The sequence below is a fragment of the Diceros bicornis genome, chromosome 36 (genome assembly GCF_020826845.1).
Source record: "Diceros bicornis minor isolate mBicDic1 chromosome 36, mDicBic1.mat.cur, whole genome shotgun sequence".
In the NCBI taxonomy this organism is placed as follows: domain Eukaryota; kingdom Metazoa; phylum Chordata; class Mammalia; order Perissodactyla; family Rhinocerotidae; genus Diceros; species Diceros bicornis.
The window spans coordinates 27,479,155-27,498,444 of record NC_080775.1 but is presented as its reverse complement, the minus strand read 5'-3'; the positions used below and the strand labels follow the sequence as shown (position 1 = coordinate 27,498,444).

At 37.1% G+C, this 19,290-nt stretch overlaps 1 protein-coding gene across 7 annotated transcripts in view; it reads right to left on the bottom strand.

Annotated features, from left to right (window-relative positions):
• The window catches only part of WAC (WW domain containing adaptor with coiled-coil), an 85,962-nt gene that overhangs the window by 30,860 nt on the left and 35,812 nt on the right, over positions 1-19,290 (bottom strand). For all 7 annotated transcript variants that reach the window (XM_058532701.1, XM_058532700.1, XM_058532705.1 and 4 more), the window contains exon 4: positions 10,302-10,408. In XM_058532701.1, coding sequence (XP_058388684.1) covers positions 10,302-10,408 — 107 coding nt within the window. The remainder of the gene's footprint in view (positions 1-10,301; positions 10,409-19,290) is intronic.

Sequence of the window (19,290 nt, the reverse complement as noted above, 5' to 3'; positions counted from 1 at the left end):
AACACATGCTGCAAGGCAGCAGCTCTCCAAGTGTCCTCCAGGAACCCCTGAAGGATTCTGAGATCATTTCACAAGATCAAAACTATTTTCATAATACTAAGACGATTCTGTCTTTTTCCTCCTCATTCTATCCCAAGAACACAGTGGGGTTTTCCCAGAGGCTCTACAGGAAATTTGATATCACAAAAGACTGAATGTAGAGCAGATATGAAAAAGTAAGTATCTTCTATTAAGTCAGGCTTTAAAGAGATGTTTGATTTTTTCGTTTTAGAAAGTTATTTTTCATAGAAATATATTTCATATGTTAACATGTACTAGGTTTATGACTGATTTTTAAATAAATCAAGTATTTCAAATTTATCAGTTTTAATTTTTTTTTTTTTATTGATATTTTAATGGTTTCTAACATTGTGAAATTTTGGGTTGTACATTTTTGTTTGTCCATCACCCCATATATGACTCCCTTCACCCCTTGTGCCCACCCCCCACCCCCACTTCCCGGGTAACCACAGTCCAGTTTTCTCTGTCCATGTGTTGGTTTATATTCCACATATGAGTGAGATCATACAGTGTTTGTCTTTCTCTTTCTGGCTTATTTCACTTAACATAATACGCTCCAGGCCCATCCATGTTGTTGCAAATGGGACGATTTTGTCTTTTTTTATGGCTGAGTAGTATTCCATTGTATATATATACCACATTTTCTTAATCCAATCGTCAGTCGAGGGACACTTAGGTTGCTTCCACTTCTTGGCTATGGTGAATAATGCTGCAATGAACATAGGGGTGCATAAGCCTCTTTGGATTGTTGATTTCAGGTGCGTTGGATAGATTCCCAGTAGTGGGATGGCTGGATCATAGGGCATCTCTATTTTTAATTCTTTGAGGAATCTCCATACCGTTTTCCATAGAGGCTGCACCAATTTGCATTCCCACCAACTGTGTATGAGGGTTCCTGTTTCTCCACATCCTCTCCAACATTTGTTGTTTTTTGTCTTGGTGATTATAGCCATTCTAACGGGCGTGAGGTGGTATCTTAGTGTTGTTTTGATTTGCATTTCCCTGATGATTAGTGATGTTGAGCATCTTTTCATGTGCCTATTGGCCATCTGTATATCTTCCTTGGAGAAGTGTCTGTTCATTTCCTTTGCCCATTTTTTGATCGGGTTGTTTGTTTTTTTGTTGTTCAATTGTGTGAGTTCTTTATATATTATGGAGATCAACCCCTTGTCAGATGTATGTTTTGCAAATATTCTCTCCCAGCTGGTTGGTTGTTTGTTCATCTTGATTCTGATTTCATTTGTCTTATAAAAGCTCTTTAGTCTGATAAAGTCCCACTTGTTTATTTTTTCTTTAGTTTCCCTAGTCTGGGTAGGCATGTCATCCGAAAAGATTCCTTTAAACCCAATGTCAAATAGTGTGTTGCCTATATTTTCTTCTATGAGTTTTATAGTTTCAGGTCTCACCTTCAGGTCTTTGATCCATTTTGAGTTAATTTTTGTGAATGGCGATAGCACATGGTCCACTTTCATTCTTTTGCATGTGGATGTCCAGTTTTCCCAACACCATTTATTGAAGAGACTTTCCTTTCTCCATTGCATGTCCTTAGCACCTTTGTCGAAAATTAGCTGTCCGTATATGTGTGGTTTTATTTCTGGGCTTTCAATTCTGTTCCATTGATCTGTGTGTCTGTTTTTGTACCAGTACCATGCTGTTTTGATTACTATTGCTTTGTAGTATGTTTTGAAGTCAGGAATTGTGATGCCTCCTGCTTTGTTCTTTTTCTTTAGGATTTCTTTAGCTATTCGGGGTCTTTTGTTGCCCCATATAAATTTTAGTATTCTTTTTTCTATTTCTGTGAAGAATGTCATTGGGATTCTGATTGGGATTGCATTGAATCTGTAGATTGCTTTAGGTAATATAGACATTTTAACTATGTTTATTCTTCCAATCCACGTGCATGGGATATCTTTCCATTTCTTTATGTCATCGTAGATTTCCCTCAATAATGTCTTGTAGTTCTCATTGTATAGGTCCTTCACCTCCTTGGTAAGATTTATTCCTAGGTATTTTATTCTTTTTGATGCAATTGTAAATGGTATTATCTTTTTGAGCTCTCTTTCTGTTAGTTCATTATTAGCATATAGAAATGCAACTGATTTTTGTAGATTGATTTTGTACCCTGCAACTTTGCTGTAGTTGTTGATTGTTTCTAACAGTTTTCCAACAGATTCTTTAGGGTTTTCTATATATACAATCATGTCATCTGCAAATAGTGAGAGTTTCACTTCTTCGTTACCTATTTGGATTCCTTTTATTCCTTTTTCTTGCCTAATTGCTCTGGCCAAAACCTCCAGTACTATGTTGAACAGGAGTGGTGAGAGTGGGCAGCCCTGCCTCGTTCCTGTTCTCAGAGGAATGGCTTTCAGTCTTTCCCCGTTGAGTATGATGTTAGCTGTGGGTTTGTCATATATGGCCTTTATTATGTTGAGGTACTTTCCTTCTATTCCCATTTTATTGAGAGTTTTTATCATAAATGGATGTTGTATCTTGTCAAATGCCTTCTCTGCGTCTATTGAGATGATCATGTGGTTTTTATTCTTTGTTTTGTTGATGTGATGTATCACGTTGATTGATTTGCGGATGTTGAACCATCCCTGCGTCTCTGGTATAAATCCCACTTGATCATGGTGTATTATCTTTTTAATATATTGTTGTATTCGGTTTGCCAATATTTTGTTGAGGATTTTTGCATCAATGTTCATCAGCGATATTGGCCTGTAATTTTCTTTCTTTGTATTGTCTTTGTCTGGTTTCGGTATCAGGGTGATGTTGGCCTCATAGAATGATTCAGGAAGTGTTCCATCTTCCTCTATTTTTTGGAATAGTTTGAGGAGGATGGGTATTAAATCTTCTTTGAATGTTTGGTAAAATTCACTGGAGAAGCCATCTGGTCCTGGACTTTTATTTTTTGGGAGGTTTTTGATTACTGTTTCAATCTCTTTACTTGTGATTGGTCTATTCAGATTCTCCATTTCTTCTTGGTTCAATTTTGGGAGGTTGTATAAGTCTAAGAATTTATCCATTTCTTCTAGATTGTCCAATTTGTTGGCATATAATTTCTCATAGTATTCTCTTATAATCCTCTGTATTTCCATGGTATCCGTTGTAATTTCTCCTCTTTCATTTCTAATTTTATTTACTTGAGCCTTTTCTCTTTTTTTCTTAGTTAGCCTGGCTAAGGGTTTGTCTATTTTGTTTATCTTCTCGAAGAACCAACTCTTTGTTTCATTAATCCTTTCTACTGTTTTTTTGGTCTCAATATCATTTATTTCTGCTCTGATTTTTATTATTTCTCTCCTTCTGCTGGCTTTGGGCTTTGTTTGTTCTTCTTTTTCTAGTTCTGTTAGGTGTAATTTAAGGTTGCCTATTAGGGCTTTTTCTTGTTTGTTAAGGTGGGCTTGTATCGCTATGAGTTTCCCTCTCAGGACCGCTTTTGCTGCGTCCCATATGGTTTGATATGGCATGTTATCATTTTCGTTTGTTTCCAGATAGTTTTTGATTTCTCCTTTAATTTCATCAATGATCCATTGGTTGTTCAGTAGCATGTTGTTTAATCTCCACATTTTTGTCACTTTCCCAGTTTTTTTTTCCTGGTTCATTTCCAGTTTCATAGCCTTATGGTCTGAAAAGATGCTTGTTATGATTTCAATCTTCTTAAATTTATTGAGGCTTGCTTTGTTTCCCAACATATGGTCTATCCTAGAGAATGTTCCATGCGCGCTTGAGAAGAATGTGTAGTCAGCTGTTTTTGGGTGGAGTGCTCTGTATATGTCTACTAGGTCCATCTCGTCCAGTTTTTCATTTAAGTCTAATATTTCTTTATTAACTTTTTGTCTGGATGATCTATCCATTGCTGTAAGTGGGGTGTTAAGATCCCCTACTATTATTGTGTTGTTGTTGATTTCTCCTTTTAGGTTTGTTAATAGTTGTTTTATGTACATTGGTGCTCCTATGTTGGGTGCATATATATTTATAAGTGATATGTCTTCTTGATGGAGTGTCCCTTTTATCATTATATATTTCCCTTCTTTGTCTTTCTTAACCTGTTTTATCTTGAAGTCTACTTTGTCTGATATGAGTATGGCAACACCTGCTTTCTTTTGTTTGCCATTAGCTTGGAGTATTGTCTTCCATCCTTTCACTCTGAGCCTGTGCTTGTCTTTAGTGCTAAGATGTGTTTCCTGAAGGCAGCATATTGTTGGGTCTTGCTTTTTAATCCATCCTGCCACTCTGTATCTTTTGATTGGAGAGTTCAATCCATTTACATTTAGGGTAATTATTGAAATATGAGGGTTGAATGTTGCTGTTTTGTCACTTATTTTCTGGTTCTTTTGCATTTCCTTTGTTTCTTGTCCCATTTGTTTTGGACTGCCAATTCAGTTTGGTTGTTCTGTCTTATGATTCTTCTAGTTTTCTCTTTGTTTATCATATGTGGTTTTAATTTGATTATTTGTTTAGTGGTTACCTTGAGGTTTGGGTGAAAAATCTTCTGTATGAGATAGTCCATTATCTGATAGCCTCCTATTTCCTTATACTAAGTCAATTCAGTCACTTTCCTCTTCCCCTTCTAAGTTGCTCTTGTTATACCTTATTCTATCTTGTGTTGTGGCTGTGTGTTTACAGTGATGAGGTTAAATTTATTTTTGGTGAATTTCTTCCTTTGATCTTTGAGTTTAGTATTTAAGTGGTTGCTAACCTATTCCGGTAAAGATCTACTATTTCTCTGATTTTGTCTACCTACTTTTCTCCTTACTCCAAGCTTTGTGTTCCCTTTCTCTTCTTGTTTTCAGGCCTGAGGGCCTTCTTGAGTATTTCTTGTAGTGGCGGTCTCGTGGCCATGAACTCCCTTAGCTTTTGTTTATCTAGGAGAGTTACTATTTCTCCATCATATTTGAAGGATATTTTTGCTGGATAGAGTATTCTTGGCTGAAAGTTTTTGTCTTTTAGTATTTTGAATATATCATTCCAGTCTCTTCTAGCCTGAAAAGTTTCTGTTGAGAAATCCGCTGAGAGCCTGATGGGAGTTCCTTTGTACGTTATTTTTTGTTTTTGTCTAGCTGCCCTTAATATTGTTTCTTTGTCGTTGACCCTGGCTAGCCTTACCACTAGGTGTCGTGGTGAAGGCCTTTGTCTGTTAATATATATAGGAGTCCTGTTGGCTTCGCTTACTGGTATTTCCTGCTCCTTCCCCAGATTTGGGAAATTTTCAGCTATTATTTCCTTGAATAGGCTCTCTGTTCCTCTTTCCCTCTCCTCTCCCTCAGGAATACCTATAATTCTTATGTTACATTTTCTAATAGAGTCCGATATTTCTCGGAGTCTTTCTTCATTTCTTTTTAGTCTTAGTTCTCTCTCTTCTTCCATCTGGAGTATATCTGTATTCCTATCCTCTAAAGTACTAATTCTTTCCTCCATATTGTCAGCTCTGTTCTTTAAAGATTCCAGATTCTCCTTTATCTCCTCCATTGTGTTCTTCATCTCCATCAGCCCTGATAGGTTTTTCTTTATGATTTCAATCTCTTTTGTGAAGAAACTCCTAATCTCATTTAATTGTTTGTCTGTGTTGTCTCGTATTTCGTTGAGTGTTTTTATGATAGCTATTTTGAAATCTCTGTCATTTAGTTTATGGATTTCTGTGTCTTCGGGGTTGATTTCTGGGTGCTTGTCATTTTGTTTCTGGTCTGGTGATTTCATATATTTTTGCATTGTGGTTCCTGTGTTGGTTTTGATTTTCCTCATCCTGGAAGTCTCTGGTTGCAACTTCCACCTGCCGCCACTGTGTGGTGGTAAAGGGCTGTGTAGTCTAAGCCCCCTGCGCTCTGCCCCAGTTTTTCTGCTGCGATGCGCAGTTTTGTTTTGTTTTGTTTTGTTTCTTTTCCCCACTGCGATCCACGGGTCCAGTCCAGTTTATTGAGGTCTGCCTCAGACCGCTAGATCTGGTCGAGCTGCAGACTCCGGGTTGCGGGGAGGGGGGAGCTCTCTCTTTTGCCCTCTGGGTCCCTGACGTGGGAAGCTTCTCGTTTGCCCCTCTTTATCCGCTCTCTGGGTTGCTCAGATGTTGATGGTAGCCCTGTGGCTCCTCTGAGCCCTCTGTGCGGGAGTTTCCCACTGGCTGAGAGCGCCCGAAGAGCTACAGTTTCCCGCCGAGGGCCGCCCCTCCCCCCTCTCTGGGAGCCGCGCGGACCGGATCGCTGATCTGATGGGGAGGGAGAGGAGTTCTCCTTACCTCTCCCCACTTCCTCCAGGGGCCCAGCACGTTCCGCTCTCAGATGTGCGGCAGTGTGGATCCCTCCGCTCCAGCTTTTGACTGTCTGGGATTCCGTTGTTGGTCTGTGGCTGTTACTTTTGTTGTATTTTGTGGGGGAAGAATTCACGGGAAAGCTCACTCCGCCATGATGCTGACGTCCTCTTTCCCAGTTTTAATTTTTAATATGGGAAATATTGATGATAGAGTTCACATAAACAAAAGCTCTCTATTTCCATGAATGTAGACAGGTCTTGAGACTAACAAGTATGAAAATGGCTGCTCTAAAAGAATAGCACTAAACAGTTACTGAAGCACCTATCTGCTCTCCTTCAATTCAAAATGTCTTTTAAAACTCTTATGTGAATGCTGCTTTTCTCTTCTTAAAAAAAAAAAGCATCTTTCTACCTTTCCACTTTGTCTTTGAAATATGGAGTCCCACTACTACTTCTCTAAGTTCAACTATGGAAAAGAAACAGTTAATCTTGGAATTAATTTATGAATTATTAATAAAGAATAGTTCATTCAATAACAACATCAAAGATGGCATTCACTGTAACAAAGAATTTCATGGCGTCCTAAGAGTTCTCTGATAAATTTCTATTTTTTTAAATTACGTAGAATATCTTCAGGCAAGATTGGTTACAAAGACTAGATCCTGAGAGCCTCAAACTTAATAGCTCCAAAATATGCAGAAGATATTTAACTGATAATAAGAGGAGTTAGAATATAAATGCAAAGTTCTTTAGGACTGAATTTAAAGTGCTTCCCAGCAACAAATCAAATTTGGTGAAGGATACTCAGAAGATTCCAATTATAATGTCTGTAAGTGCAAATAAAAAATTTTTTTCTAAATGAAGACTCAGAGGTCTCTTTGGGGAAAAAAAAAAATCACAAATATGAATAACTAATCTAAAACATTCTACATAACATCTTTAAGTCCTATCGTGACTTAGATCAGGAAAAAAGAGGCATTCAACAAGCTTTTTCTAAATATACATTTTTTTTTTACGAGAAAGATTAGCCCTGAGCTAACATCCGCTGCCAATCCTCCTCTTTTTGCTGAGGAAGACTGGCCCTGGGCTAACATCCATGCCCATCTTCCTCTACTTTATATGGGATGCCACCATAGCATGGCTTGACAAGCAGCATGTTGGTCCGTGCTCGGGATCAGAATCTGCGAACCCCGGGCCACCCAAAAGGAGCATGTAAACTTAACCGCCTCCCTTTTCCTAAATATTTACCATAGGCTAGGCTTTGTGTTAAACATACTACAATCAATGTTCATCTTAGGACTTAGCAGGGAACTACATGTGAATATCTTAATGTAATACTGAAAAAATATGGTAATTTCAACTCCACTTTCAACAGTTAACTTGATAAAATATATATAAATATAAATCACCCACACAAGCAAATGTCTGTGTAGATAACTCTACATAATATTTTTACTGATGTTCCAAGACAGATTTAAAACATGAAAACCTCTAAGAGAAAAAAACCCCACTTTTTAAAAAAGCTATTCCATATTTTAACCTGGGTTAAAATAGTGTGTTAACCTGGGTTACCTAACATTCACTCGTTCATTTATTCTTTCATTAGGAAAATACTAGATGAAAGGTAATTTTATTTTTACTTACTACTCAAAAAATTCTATTACAAGTGATTTTAAGACAAGGTCAGTTCACAAGTAACCTTCGGAAATGTTCAAAAGCCGACTTCTTAGGTAAGATTAAATGCATAGTTTATAAATGATATATGATGTGTCATGCCTAATGAGTACACTAAAATGAAAAAGACCACTACTTAGAGATTAATCACACACCTACAGCTGAAGTCTACAGAAAGGGAAACCAATTCTGAAAATACATAACATTTAATCCATTCTGGTAATGGTCTTCAGTCTCCACTCACATAAATGAAATCCTCTGACACCCTTTATGACTTGGGTCTTTCAAGCTTATCTGATGCTTATTATTTATTCTTTCTGATTTTACGATGTTAATCCATCTCTTGAAAATCAAAATAATCAGGATCTGTTTTCCCTGAACAAGGAATTTTTTTACCAAAAGAATATTCACATAGCCTGCCTCCGTCCTAACAGCAAATACCAAATCAGAATTGTCAGTGATAAATGGAGCTTTAGGTTAGTATTATCTTAATGGGGCCATTTTTCACAAAAATAGAGATATTCATTCTAAAATCCTGAATACACGCCTTATTGAAAATGACTCATCACAAGCAGTCTGATGGTAACACCTGTGAAGGTTTATCAAGCTGTTATCTCAGCCTCAATAACACCCTTCTATATTTTGTTCTGTGATGCAGGGCTGGGATAAGGCAAAGTACATTCTATTTAGCCAGCTGGCTCTGTTAGATTCTGTCAACAAATACTAGGCATCAGAGGGAGACTGGAGGCAGGAGAAAAGAGAAGCCTAGCAGCCACGGTCAGTCTCAGTTTGCAACTCTCTGCCATCCACCCCAACCAGAACTAGCTTCATCGCACTACTCAGAGGTACTACCACCAGCTCCGCGGGGCTCCTCCCCTAAGCTCCGATAATCCCAAACTCTTCCTATTGCTCCCCAGCCCCAAGGGCTGATCACTATGTATGCGTTACCTCAGTGTTTCCTTTTGTTTTTTCAGTCCTCAATACCTGCAATATCTGCTTAACCAATCCTGTATATGAAATTTTCTGTGTGATCTAGACCCTGATTAATACCATCTTTAAAACTATGCTAAATTTATTTTTATGACAATGTTATTATTGATGTCTCAATTTTCTATAGAAATATACTATCCACACCACTTCAACAAGGGACAAGAAATAATAAACTCTGAGGGTTTTCAATGCCAGTTAACGTATGATGATCATCCAAATATCCAAGGCAAAATCTGCTGGATTCAATCTACACTTCTATAGCCTTCTAGTTGTCCTTTCCTTCCTATAAGGTATTTTCCATACTGCTGATATAATTTTTTAAACTGCAAACATGATGTTACTTCACCAATTATACCCTTCAACAGCTCTCCATCACCTTTATATAAAATTCATATTCCTTGGCAAGATATGTAACTCTTTGTTGTCTGGCCCCAACTTATCTCTGTAACCTGAGCTCCTGCCATTCTTCTGCACTATCAAAATGCTCGCAAGTTCTCCAAACATGCTATGCTTTTTCACACTTCTGTGTCTTTGTAGGTGCTGTTCCTTTACATGCTGCACAAATTTGAAACCTCTTCAACTGGCTAAGTCATACTCAAGCTGTTGGATAGCGTTACTTATACTTTAACAGCTTCCTCACCCAAGGTGGGAGCCCCTCTCCGAAAGCAACTTGAACATGCACTGTTTTGTTTACTTTTTGGTCTGCACCACAGGCCCGAAAGTTTCTTTAACATGGGCCACGCTTTCTTAGTGCTATATATTTACAACCTAGCATATGCTTGGCAAATGGAAACCTTATTAAATTTTTGTTGAATAAATGTATTGGAACTTTCATTTAAACCTTGACTTTAAAAAATTCAAACTGAGTAATAACAGCTACTTCATTAACAGTTACTTCATTTTAGAAATATCTAAAATTCCTCATTGGGTTTCACGCCCTTGAGGACAGGGACCTTACATCACTAGTGTCTAGTAGAGTGCTCAACACACAGTAGACGCTAAATAAATATATGCCCTAAAAAGCATATATATTATGGAAAGAGCAAGCTCAAGTTAAATCACTTTAAGTAACTACAGAAGTTTCACTTTATATCTCAGTTATTCCTATGGTAAAATTTTGCTCTGATGAAATAATACCAAGATGGTATCTTTTGACTATGCTCAGTTCTACTAATAAGGTTAGCTCATTAGTTCAAATACATTGAGAAAAGGTCAACTTTGATTAAAAATTTTTTTAAAGAAAAGACATTAGATTTAACAAGACTTGGTGTGAGGTTTTTGTTTTTTTGCAATAAATTCGAAAAAGAAAAAATTAGGCATGTTTATATACTTACTGCATCTGAAGTTTTGCTCGGATTATTGCTTGGATTAGAAGAATGTGAATTTGAACTATGAAGAGCACTGTGGTTGTGTGAGTTTTCTTGTGGAGAGTAACTGGTCCCTTAAAAAAATAAAGAGCAAAGTGAATTATAAGTAAGTTGTATTTCATGTTTAATTTAAACTGCTCATTATATATCCCTAAATCAGCATTTTACATAAGTATCAGGAATATACACATATTCATACTACTTATAGTATATAAAATATTTGTCAGCCTACTGAAGATGTGGCTTAAAGAGCACATACACTACATGGCTAATAACCTATGGAACAATGTTATTTATAACGAGACGAACAAAACTTTATGTATATCATGTCTAGCAACTTGTATGCTTTTTTTTTAAATAGAAGTTTTATTAGGGAAAGACAGATATACAACGTACATGAAGAAAACAAGCACAAAAATCCAACTGATAACAGAAGTAAAAGTCACAACGATCCAAGGTTTTTGCAATTATTTTTCAGTTTCTTAAATAGTCTCCATGACTTATTTTTTAATATTTTTGCCAATTGTTCAATTAAAACAGTATCAAGTTTTCAAAAAGTTAAGTCTCAGGGAAGGTACTTGCTTTCGTGATGGTAAAAATGACATCAAGTTTCCTAACAACAGGTCCAACTCGACCTAAACATGGCTTTAAAGTAACTCAGGAGCTTTATGAATAACCTACACATTTCAGAGACTATCAGGGGTGATCGTTTTTTATTGTCTTAAGAAAAGCCAAGGTATAAAAATCTAGACATGCAAAAATACTCTGATTAATGATACAAAAAGGTACACCACAAAACTCTAATTTTTAGTATTTCAATTTTATTTCACATATTTATTTTCCAGCATCAAGGTAACATAATTCAACTTATTTTTTTAACTGAGTTAGCAGTGGTGTGGAGGGTACACTATAACGAACAAAAAGTGGAAGTGGGAAGAGCAATTTAAATGGTCCAGTGGTCTAGGAATTAGTTAGCAGTCAGAACCAGAGTTGTTAGGAACAGATATAAATAAGAACTATTTCAATCAACAGGGAAAACTAAATGCATAAGAAAAGTGAACTGGGACAGACAGAAGATGACTATAAGGTTTTAGATATCCAAGTGGAAATGGTGAGCAGATCTATGTAGAACCAGGAATTCTGAAGTGGATCTGGAAGTCTCTTCCATTAGAGTGGAAAGGTAGGAGACTCTTAACTTAGCCTTGCATATAATAAATAAGCAATATGAGCTCCGAATGAAATCAAGAGTATGGCAAGAGAAAAGGCAATGGCCAAGATTTAATCTTGGATGGGGGCCAGCTTATAAGGGAAGCTAGAAGCAGATTCAAAGACTGTAAGTCCTCTTAGAGAACCACTGAACCTGGGGGTGGTCTGAGGACTCCAACATACTCAGTTACTAAGAAAAAGTAATACTCCAAGTTTTGAAGAAAATCTTGAGATCTACGCTGAAATTTGTACTTTTCAGAAGTAACTCAAAGATTTTTTTAAAAGTCAAGTTTACTGCTGAATACAAATAAGAAATGGACTACCAGACTACCATAGTTATACACTACTAGTAGAGTTGAGATTTCCATGGAAATTTCCATAAATATGTGAGCAAAATGGAGAAAAGGCCAATCTTATTGACTGAAATGAACCCCAGAGTAATCCATCAAGAAGCCTGGGTTAGATGCCCTGACATTTATCTGCATACATTCTTGAGCAAGATGCTCTACACTTAAATCTATGAAATAAAAGTGCCACGTTAAAGATTTGTTAAAAGACATGATAGGTAGAGTGCTCTATAAACATAAGTTATATTAGGAATGAGGTCTATTGATCTGTCATGAGGTTAAGATCCAGGAATTCACTCCACTTTAGTGTTGTTCTTATTATCAACGAAAATTTTAAAAATTTACAACTATCCAATTAATTAAGCTTTTACCTCTGAAGAAATGGTATGTCTTTGACCAGCCTGACAGACGTTATCAGATAGCTTTTAGCTCTAGTATATGTGTTTTCACAGGGCATAATGCAATAATCAAAAATCATAAGCATTAAGGCACACTAGCCTAAGTTCAGTCAAGAGAAAACTGAATCAGCTGTTGAGAGGGAAGTCATTTCAGAGACAGGAGCTTTTTGAATAGGGACCAGATTCCACATTCTATGAAATAATTTATCTAGACCACTTAGCAAAACTAACTGAAACTTAAAAAAAGAAGTGAAGAACAAGATAAAGATATACAGATATTTTAATAAAAGACTAAAAATAAACTGACATTCTTAAATAGAATCCAAAACTAAGTAAAAGAGGTTTTATAGAAAGCATGGTATGGTAAAGTAGGCAACAGAACTTTAGATTCCAGCCAGAAGAATGTGCTTAAGAACTAAAGGGAGGGTAGATTTGCCCCAGAATAACATGACTATAATAAGCTAAACCAAGCTAACTCTCTATAACGAAAGCTACAATTTATATTATCTTCCCCAGGGTCAGAGTAATGATGGTGGTGGTGGTGGTGGTGATGATTTTCCAGAGCCACGTCTACAAAAGTGCTACAACACAATGTTACTTTGAAATCTCCTACCTTATCTTAAAAACTCACATGAATTTTTGTATTCTACCCCATGATGAACTTGTGCGTTTCAGGATAAGAATGCAAGCTTTTTTATTAGTAGTATAATATTAATAATACAGTGTAGAATCTAAGGCTGAGCAAAAGAGTAAGTGATTTGTGGATGGTAACACATCCAAAGAAGAGTAGAGCCATACACAAAACTTGAACTCAGAATGTTCATGCTCAATCTAGTATTAGTAACTATTCAAGTGCAGAAAGGAAGATAACATATACGCTGGTGAGACAGAGTCTCACGGATGCTGTGCGGCCCAACAAAGTAATGAGAGCAAAAGCTGTTTCTACGGTCCAGTGCCCTTTGTGTTCTCTGTACATTACCAAGAAAAAGGTTCACTACTTTAAAGAAAAAGAAAATAGCTCCTTGAGAAAAGTAGTATTTGTAGATAAGTGGGATGAAATTAGTTTTAAATGATTCACATTTAAACCAAACTTAAGAAATGAAAGTAGGACTGATAAAGCTAGTCCTAAAGGCTTGGAAGAAAGGGGTACTATTGAGAATTATCTGGGTTTTCTTTTTTTTGGGGGGAGGGGGGAGTGGCGGAAACGAAGGGGTCATATGGTTATGCTTGCCAACTTGAAGAACCTAAAGGGTGAGCAAAGTTCTCCTGTCCAGTGCTTAACCAAAGGTAGATATGAAATGGAGATGTAACATGATTGGATGCTAGTATCAGACTAGAATCTAAGGGTCAGCAAACTACAACCTGCTGGGTGTGTTTTTACTAATAAAAAGTTTCATCACAACACAGCTGCAGCGAATCATTTAATATTATCTATGGCTACTTTTGCTTTTTAATTGTGAAAATGACCGTGTGGCCTACAAGACTAAAATATTTATTATCCAGCTCTTTAAGAAAAAGTTTGCCGACTTCTGGACTAGACGTTAATCTAAGTAGTACAATACAATACAATACAACAATGTGAGATAATGACCTTTTCCCTAACAGAATCTTCAATATTTAAAAGGCAGAATAATCCCTACTTGGCATCCATCAAAACTTCAGAAGCTAGATCTTAAAGGGTAAGGAGGATATAACCTACAATCTGAGAAGAGAAAGGTGGAGCCCTAGGAGAGGACTCTGGGAAACGGGCCAAAAAATGCAGCCGAACACATCTGACTCAGCAACAAATGGGCATTAAACAATTAGATTGCCTCTCATTTAGAAAAGGGAACTTGGATATTAGAGGGAAAACGGGAAGTATATACGGTTCTATATGATCAAACACGGTATGGAAATGCAACTAGCTTTTCCACAAGTGAAACAACAGTTTTCACTCTACTCAGGGGCAAAACATTATGGCATTTATGTCCTTATTTAGAACATGACAACCACTAAAATTCACTACCAGATCCTCAGACCTAGAAATTAAATCTTAATACATAAGGTATATCTATAATACTAAATGAAAGATTTCAAGGACATACACCATCCCAAACTCCTTTTCAAACTAATAAAAGCAGATACCAGGTATGAATGAATAAGGTTCAGCAGTGGATCTCTAACTTCAGTAAATTTAAAAATGTAGATTTCAAGGTTGCATCTCACAAAGAATTTGATTCACAGTATTCGGAATGGGACCCCAAGATCTGAATTTTTAATAAGCATTCTCAAGATAGTTTTGGTGTGGTCAGTATCCGGGCCACACTTAATTCTAAATGTTACGTTGCCTTCCACTGTCTTTGGTCCTCCTCTTAGCACTCCAAAACCAGAAACCACAAACATTTAAAAATATGGGGATTTCACAAAGAAAGCCATACCTCTCATGGGTATTTTTGCCATAACACAGATGTTTTCCTGAAAAACCCTGAATTCTGCAAAACGGTACAGTAAAAACAAAAGTTTTAGGGGAAAAATAGAGTAGCAGCAAATCACTTAAAACTACGCAACTCTGTTATAACCAGAGCACTAACAAAACTTGAATAGCACAGGCAAGCAGCTCAGCATGGTTGTGGATTGCTTCAGGGGATATTAAAAATGCAAAAAACATTAGGATAGAAATGTGGCTTGCTGGGGCTGAGAACATGGAAGTGAAGTTCTGAGCATTGAGGCTACAGGTAAAATGGACAGCGGAGAAAGTGCAACTTGCCAGACAGGGAGCCATGCAAGGCTAGGGAGACAGATTTGAATTTTCTTTAGGGGTCTTGCCTGTGTAGCAGCTGGTTGAGGGCTTTTTCCTTTCTATTTGAAGGTTATAACCCTACTCCTGCTATTCTGATTCTCCTTGCCTAGAAAAAAAAAATTTCACATATGAACCAACACAACTTCAATTTATATAGCTGTCATTCTCCAATTTACCAATTGTATATGAGCTAACTGGTAATGAAAAGCAAGAGTTGTAGCTAACCAGACTATGTCTCTTAGGGAACGGGGAAACATGAGACGGTGTGACAACAACAGGCTTCCATTTGAGTTACTCCCTCTAGATATGTGCTATCCAAATGATAGCCACTAGGCACACACAAGCTATTGAGCACTTGAAATCTGGCTACTCTAAATTAAGATTTGCTGTATGTGTAAAATACACACTGGATTCAAGACTTAGTACAAAAAGAATGTAAAATAGCACATACATATTTTTATATTGATTACATGATGAGCTATTTTTTTGTTAAATAGTATATATTACTAAAATTAATTCCAGATGTCAGCTACTAGAAAATTTAAAATTGCATACATGGTTCACTGGATAGCACTGCTCTAGATGAAGATGCCCACTGATACTTAATGAAAAGGGGCCAGGGATGCCTACTGTGCACAGGACTTTTCTCAAAGAACTGTCCCATGTCTGAAAAAATCAGCTTATAATTAGCTGAGCCTAGAACCTAATTCTGCTTAACATAATATGCTGAATCTTCTTGGAATATAACTGCTATGCAAATTGTACTGCAGAGTACTTAGATTTGTTTCAAACTTTTACCAAGGTGTTTACTACTTGGAAAAATCTCACCACCAAAAACAATGCCATACAATAATGCTGCACTTCTATCTATTATAAGCGAATGATATCAAGATTATTTTGTTAACAGAGTTAGGACCAAAAATTATTAAATGAAAGATGCAGCTCTCACTGAATTTCATTAATAAAGCTTGTTTTAAAAACAGTACTGCTATCTTATATGTTTATCTCAAATGAATACGCTAAATATTTCTAGCACAGTGACACAAATTACTTTGTGAAAATTATGTATTACATTATTACCTTCAAAATTACTCATATCTTTCCTACTCTTATGTGTAGGTAGCATGTAATATTTATGTTTATTAGCAGGCTAGAAATGGAGATTTTACAAAATACTTAAGGGAAGGTGCACATGCAAAAGAATGAAGTTGAGTTAGACCCTTTCCTCACACCATACACAAAACCAATTCAAAATGAATCACAGACCTAAATATAAGAGTTGAAACTCTAAAACTCTTACAAGAAAATACAGGCATAAACCATGACCAAAAGTACAAGCAAAAAAAGAAAAAAAGAGATAAACTAGACTTTGTCCAAATTAAAAACTACAGTGCTTCAAAGGCCACCATCAAGAAAGTGAGAAGACAATCCACAAAATGGGAGAACATATTTGCAAATCATATCCAAAGGACTTTTATCTAGTTTTCTACTAGCAGAAACTCTTACAACTCAATAAAAAAGATAAATAATCCATTTTTAAAATGAGGGACAGATCTCAACAAACATTTCTCCAAAGAAGACATACAAATGGCCAAAAAGCGCATGAAAAGATGCTCTACAACATTAGCCATTAGGGAATTGCAAATTCAACCAGGAATGAGATAACACTTCACACCCATTATGATAGCTACAGTCAAAAAAAAACCAGACTATAACAAGTGTTGTTGAGGATGTAGAGAAACTGGAACCCTTATACACACTGCTGCTGTGAATATAAAATACTCAGCTGCTTTGGAAAACCATCTGGCAGTTCCTGAAAAGGTTAAACATAGAGTTATCATATGACCCAGCAACTCTACTTCTAGGTAAAATGTCCAAGAGAAATAAAAACACGTCCACAAATGTCCACAGCACATTATTCTTTTTTTTTTTTTTGGAGGAAGATTGGCCCTTTGCTAACATCTGTTGCCAATCTTCCTCTTTTTTCCTTTTTCTCCCCAAAGTGCCAGTACATAGCTGTGTATCATAGCTGTAGAGTTGTAGCTCATCTACGTGGGATGCCATCCCAGCACGGCTTGACGAGCAGTGAGCAGGTCCATGCCCAGGATCTGAACCGGCGAACCCCAGGCCACCAAAGCGGAGCATACGAACCCAACCGCTACGCCACCAGGCCGGCCCTACAGCACATTATTCTTAACAGCCAAAAGATGGAAACCAATGTCCATCAACTTATTAATGGATAAATCAAACATGGTATATCTATACAATGGAATATATTTTTTGTGTGCGTGAGGAAGATTAGCCCTGAGCTAACAACTGTTGCCAATCCTCCTCTTTCTGCTGAGGAAGATTGGCCCTGGAGCTAACATCCACGCCCATCTTCCTCTACTCTATATGTGGGATGCCTGCCACGACATGGCTTGGTAAGTGTTGCAGTAGGTCCATGCCCAGGATCTGAACCTGTGATCTATAGAGGCAAATCTATAGAGACAGAAAGGACATTAATGGTTGCCTAGGTCTGGGAGCAAAAGGGTATAGGGGGGGCACTGAGGAGTGATAGCTAGATGGTTTCTTTTTGAGTGATGAAAATGTTCTAAAATTGGTTGTGATGATGGTTGCACAACTGTGAATATATTAAAAACCACGGAATAGCACACTTTAGATGGGTGAACTGCACAGCAGGTGAATTATACATCAATAAAACTGTTACCAAAAAAAGGTCACCATACCTTACATGTTACTTCGACTTGTCTAGCTTAGACAGAAGTCCCTAATTCATCATTTCTCAAACTCTAATTCTATGAGATGCTTTGAATAAAAAATGTTGCATGGTCATGTAAATCTGGAGAAAGCTGTACATGATATTCTCTCACAGAAAATGTCAGTGTACTTTAAAGGCTCTGAGAATTACTGAAGTAAAGAAACTTTAACCTGGGGGGAAAAAAAAAGGAATTATGTCCTGATGCACGATACAACATAGATGAACCTTGAAAACACTATGCTAAGTGAAAGAAGCCAGTCACAAGAGACCATGTATTATATAATCCACTTAGATGAAATGTTCACAAAAGGAAAATTATCAAGACAGAAAGTAGATCAGTGATTGGGGAGTAGGCAGGGAGGGGAAGAAAATGGGGAGTGACTGCTAAAAGATATGTTTTGGGGATGGAGGGTGATAATTGCATGGCACGTGAATTATATCTCAAATTTTTTAAATTAGTCATTTAAAATATCTTTTAAAGGGTGGGGAGGTTGAGAATCACTCATTTAGTGAAAAGAGCACTCAATCAGGCAATCCGAGCTTTAGTCCAGATTTTACCTCTACCTTATAAATAAAAATGAGGAGGTCACCTAACTTCTATGGTTATCTTCACTTGTCAAATAAGGTACTGGTTGAATATGCAATACTGCAAAGATCACAACTAAGTCTGAAATGCTATACTTACGAACGTTATTAACCTCTTTTGACCTCTGCCATCTGACTTTTTACTAAGGGACTAATGAAGATATTAGAGTAAGATTTTTTATCCTCCCTTCTCTTAGCTCTTGGTGAGGGTTTTATTAACAAAGTAACAATAAAAGCCAGGCTCTTCAGCACTGTGGCTTAGCGGTTGGGTGCGCGTGCTCTGCTGCTGGCGGCCCGGGTTCGGATCCCGGGCGCGCATCAACACAGCGCTTCTCTGGCCATGCTGAGGCCATGTCCCACATACAGCAACTAGAAGGATGTGCAGCTATGACATACAACTATCTACTGGGGCTTTGGGGGAAAAAAATAAATAAATAAATAAAATTATAAAAGCCTAGATCCTTTTAATTGCCTATGCCCTCAAGACTCAGTGTCTTATGCTTCTATTTGCTTAGAAAAATTATCAACACATAACTCTCGACTCTTCAGTGATCTCAGACACTTGATTCAGTACCACACAGAGCAAAGAGTCAGTTAGCATTACAGGGCAATGTAGAATTAATCCTAGAGTAAGGATCTCCTTGTTCTTACTGACTCCAGTAGAAATTCACTCAGTTCAGCGTAATATTTAAACTGCTCTCCCACTTTCATTCTCATCTCCATTTCAAAACACTCTCTACAGAACAGTCAAAGTAATCTTTTAAACACGTATCTCAGAATTCATGTTTTTGAATTTTAATGAGTACAGAGGGAAGCCATTCACACTTCTCTGGCCTCACTTACCTTTCCAGCCTCATCCTGCAACACTCACCACCTTCCT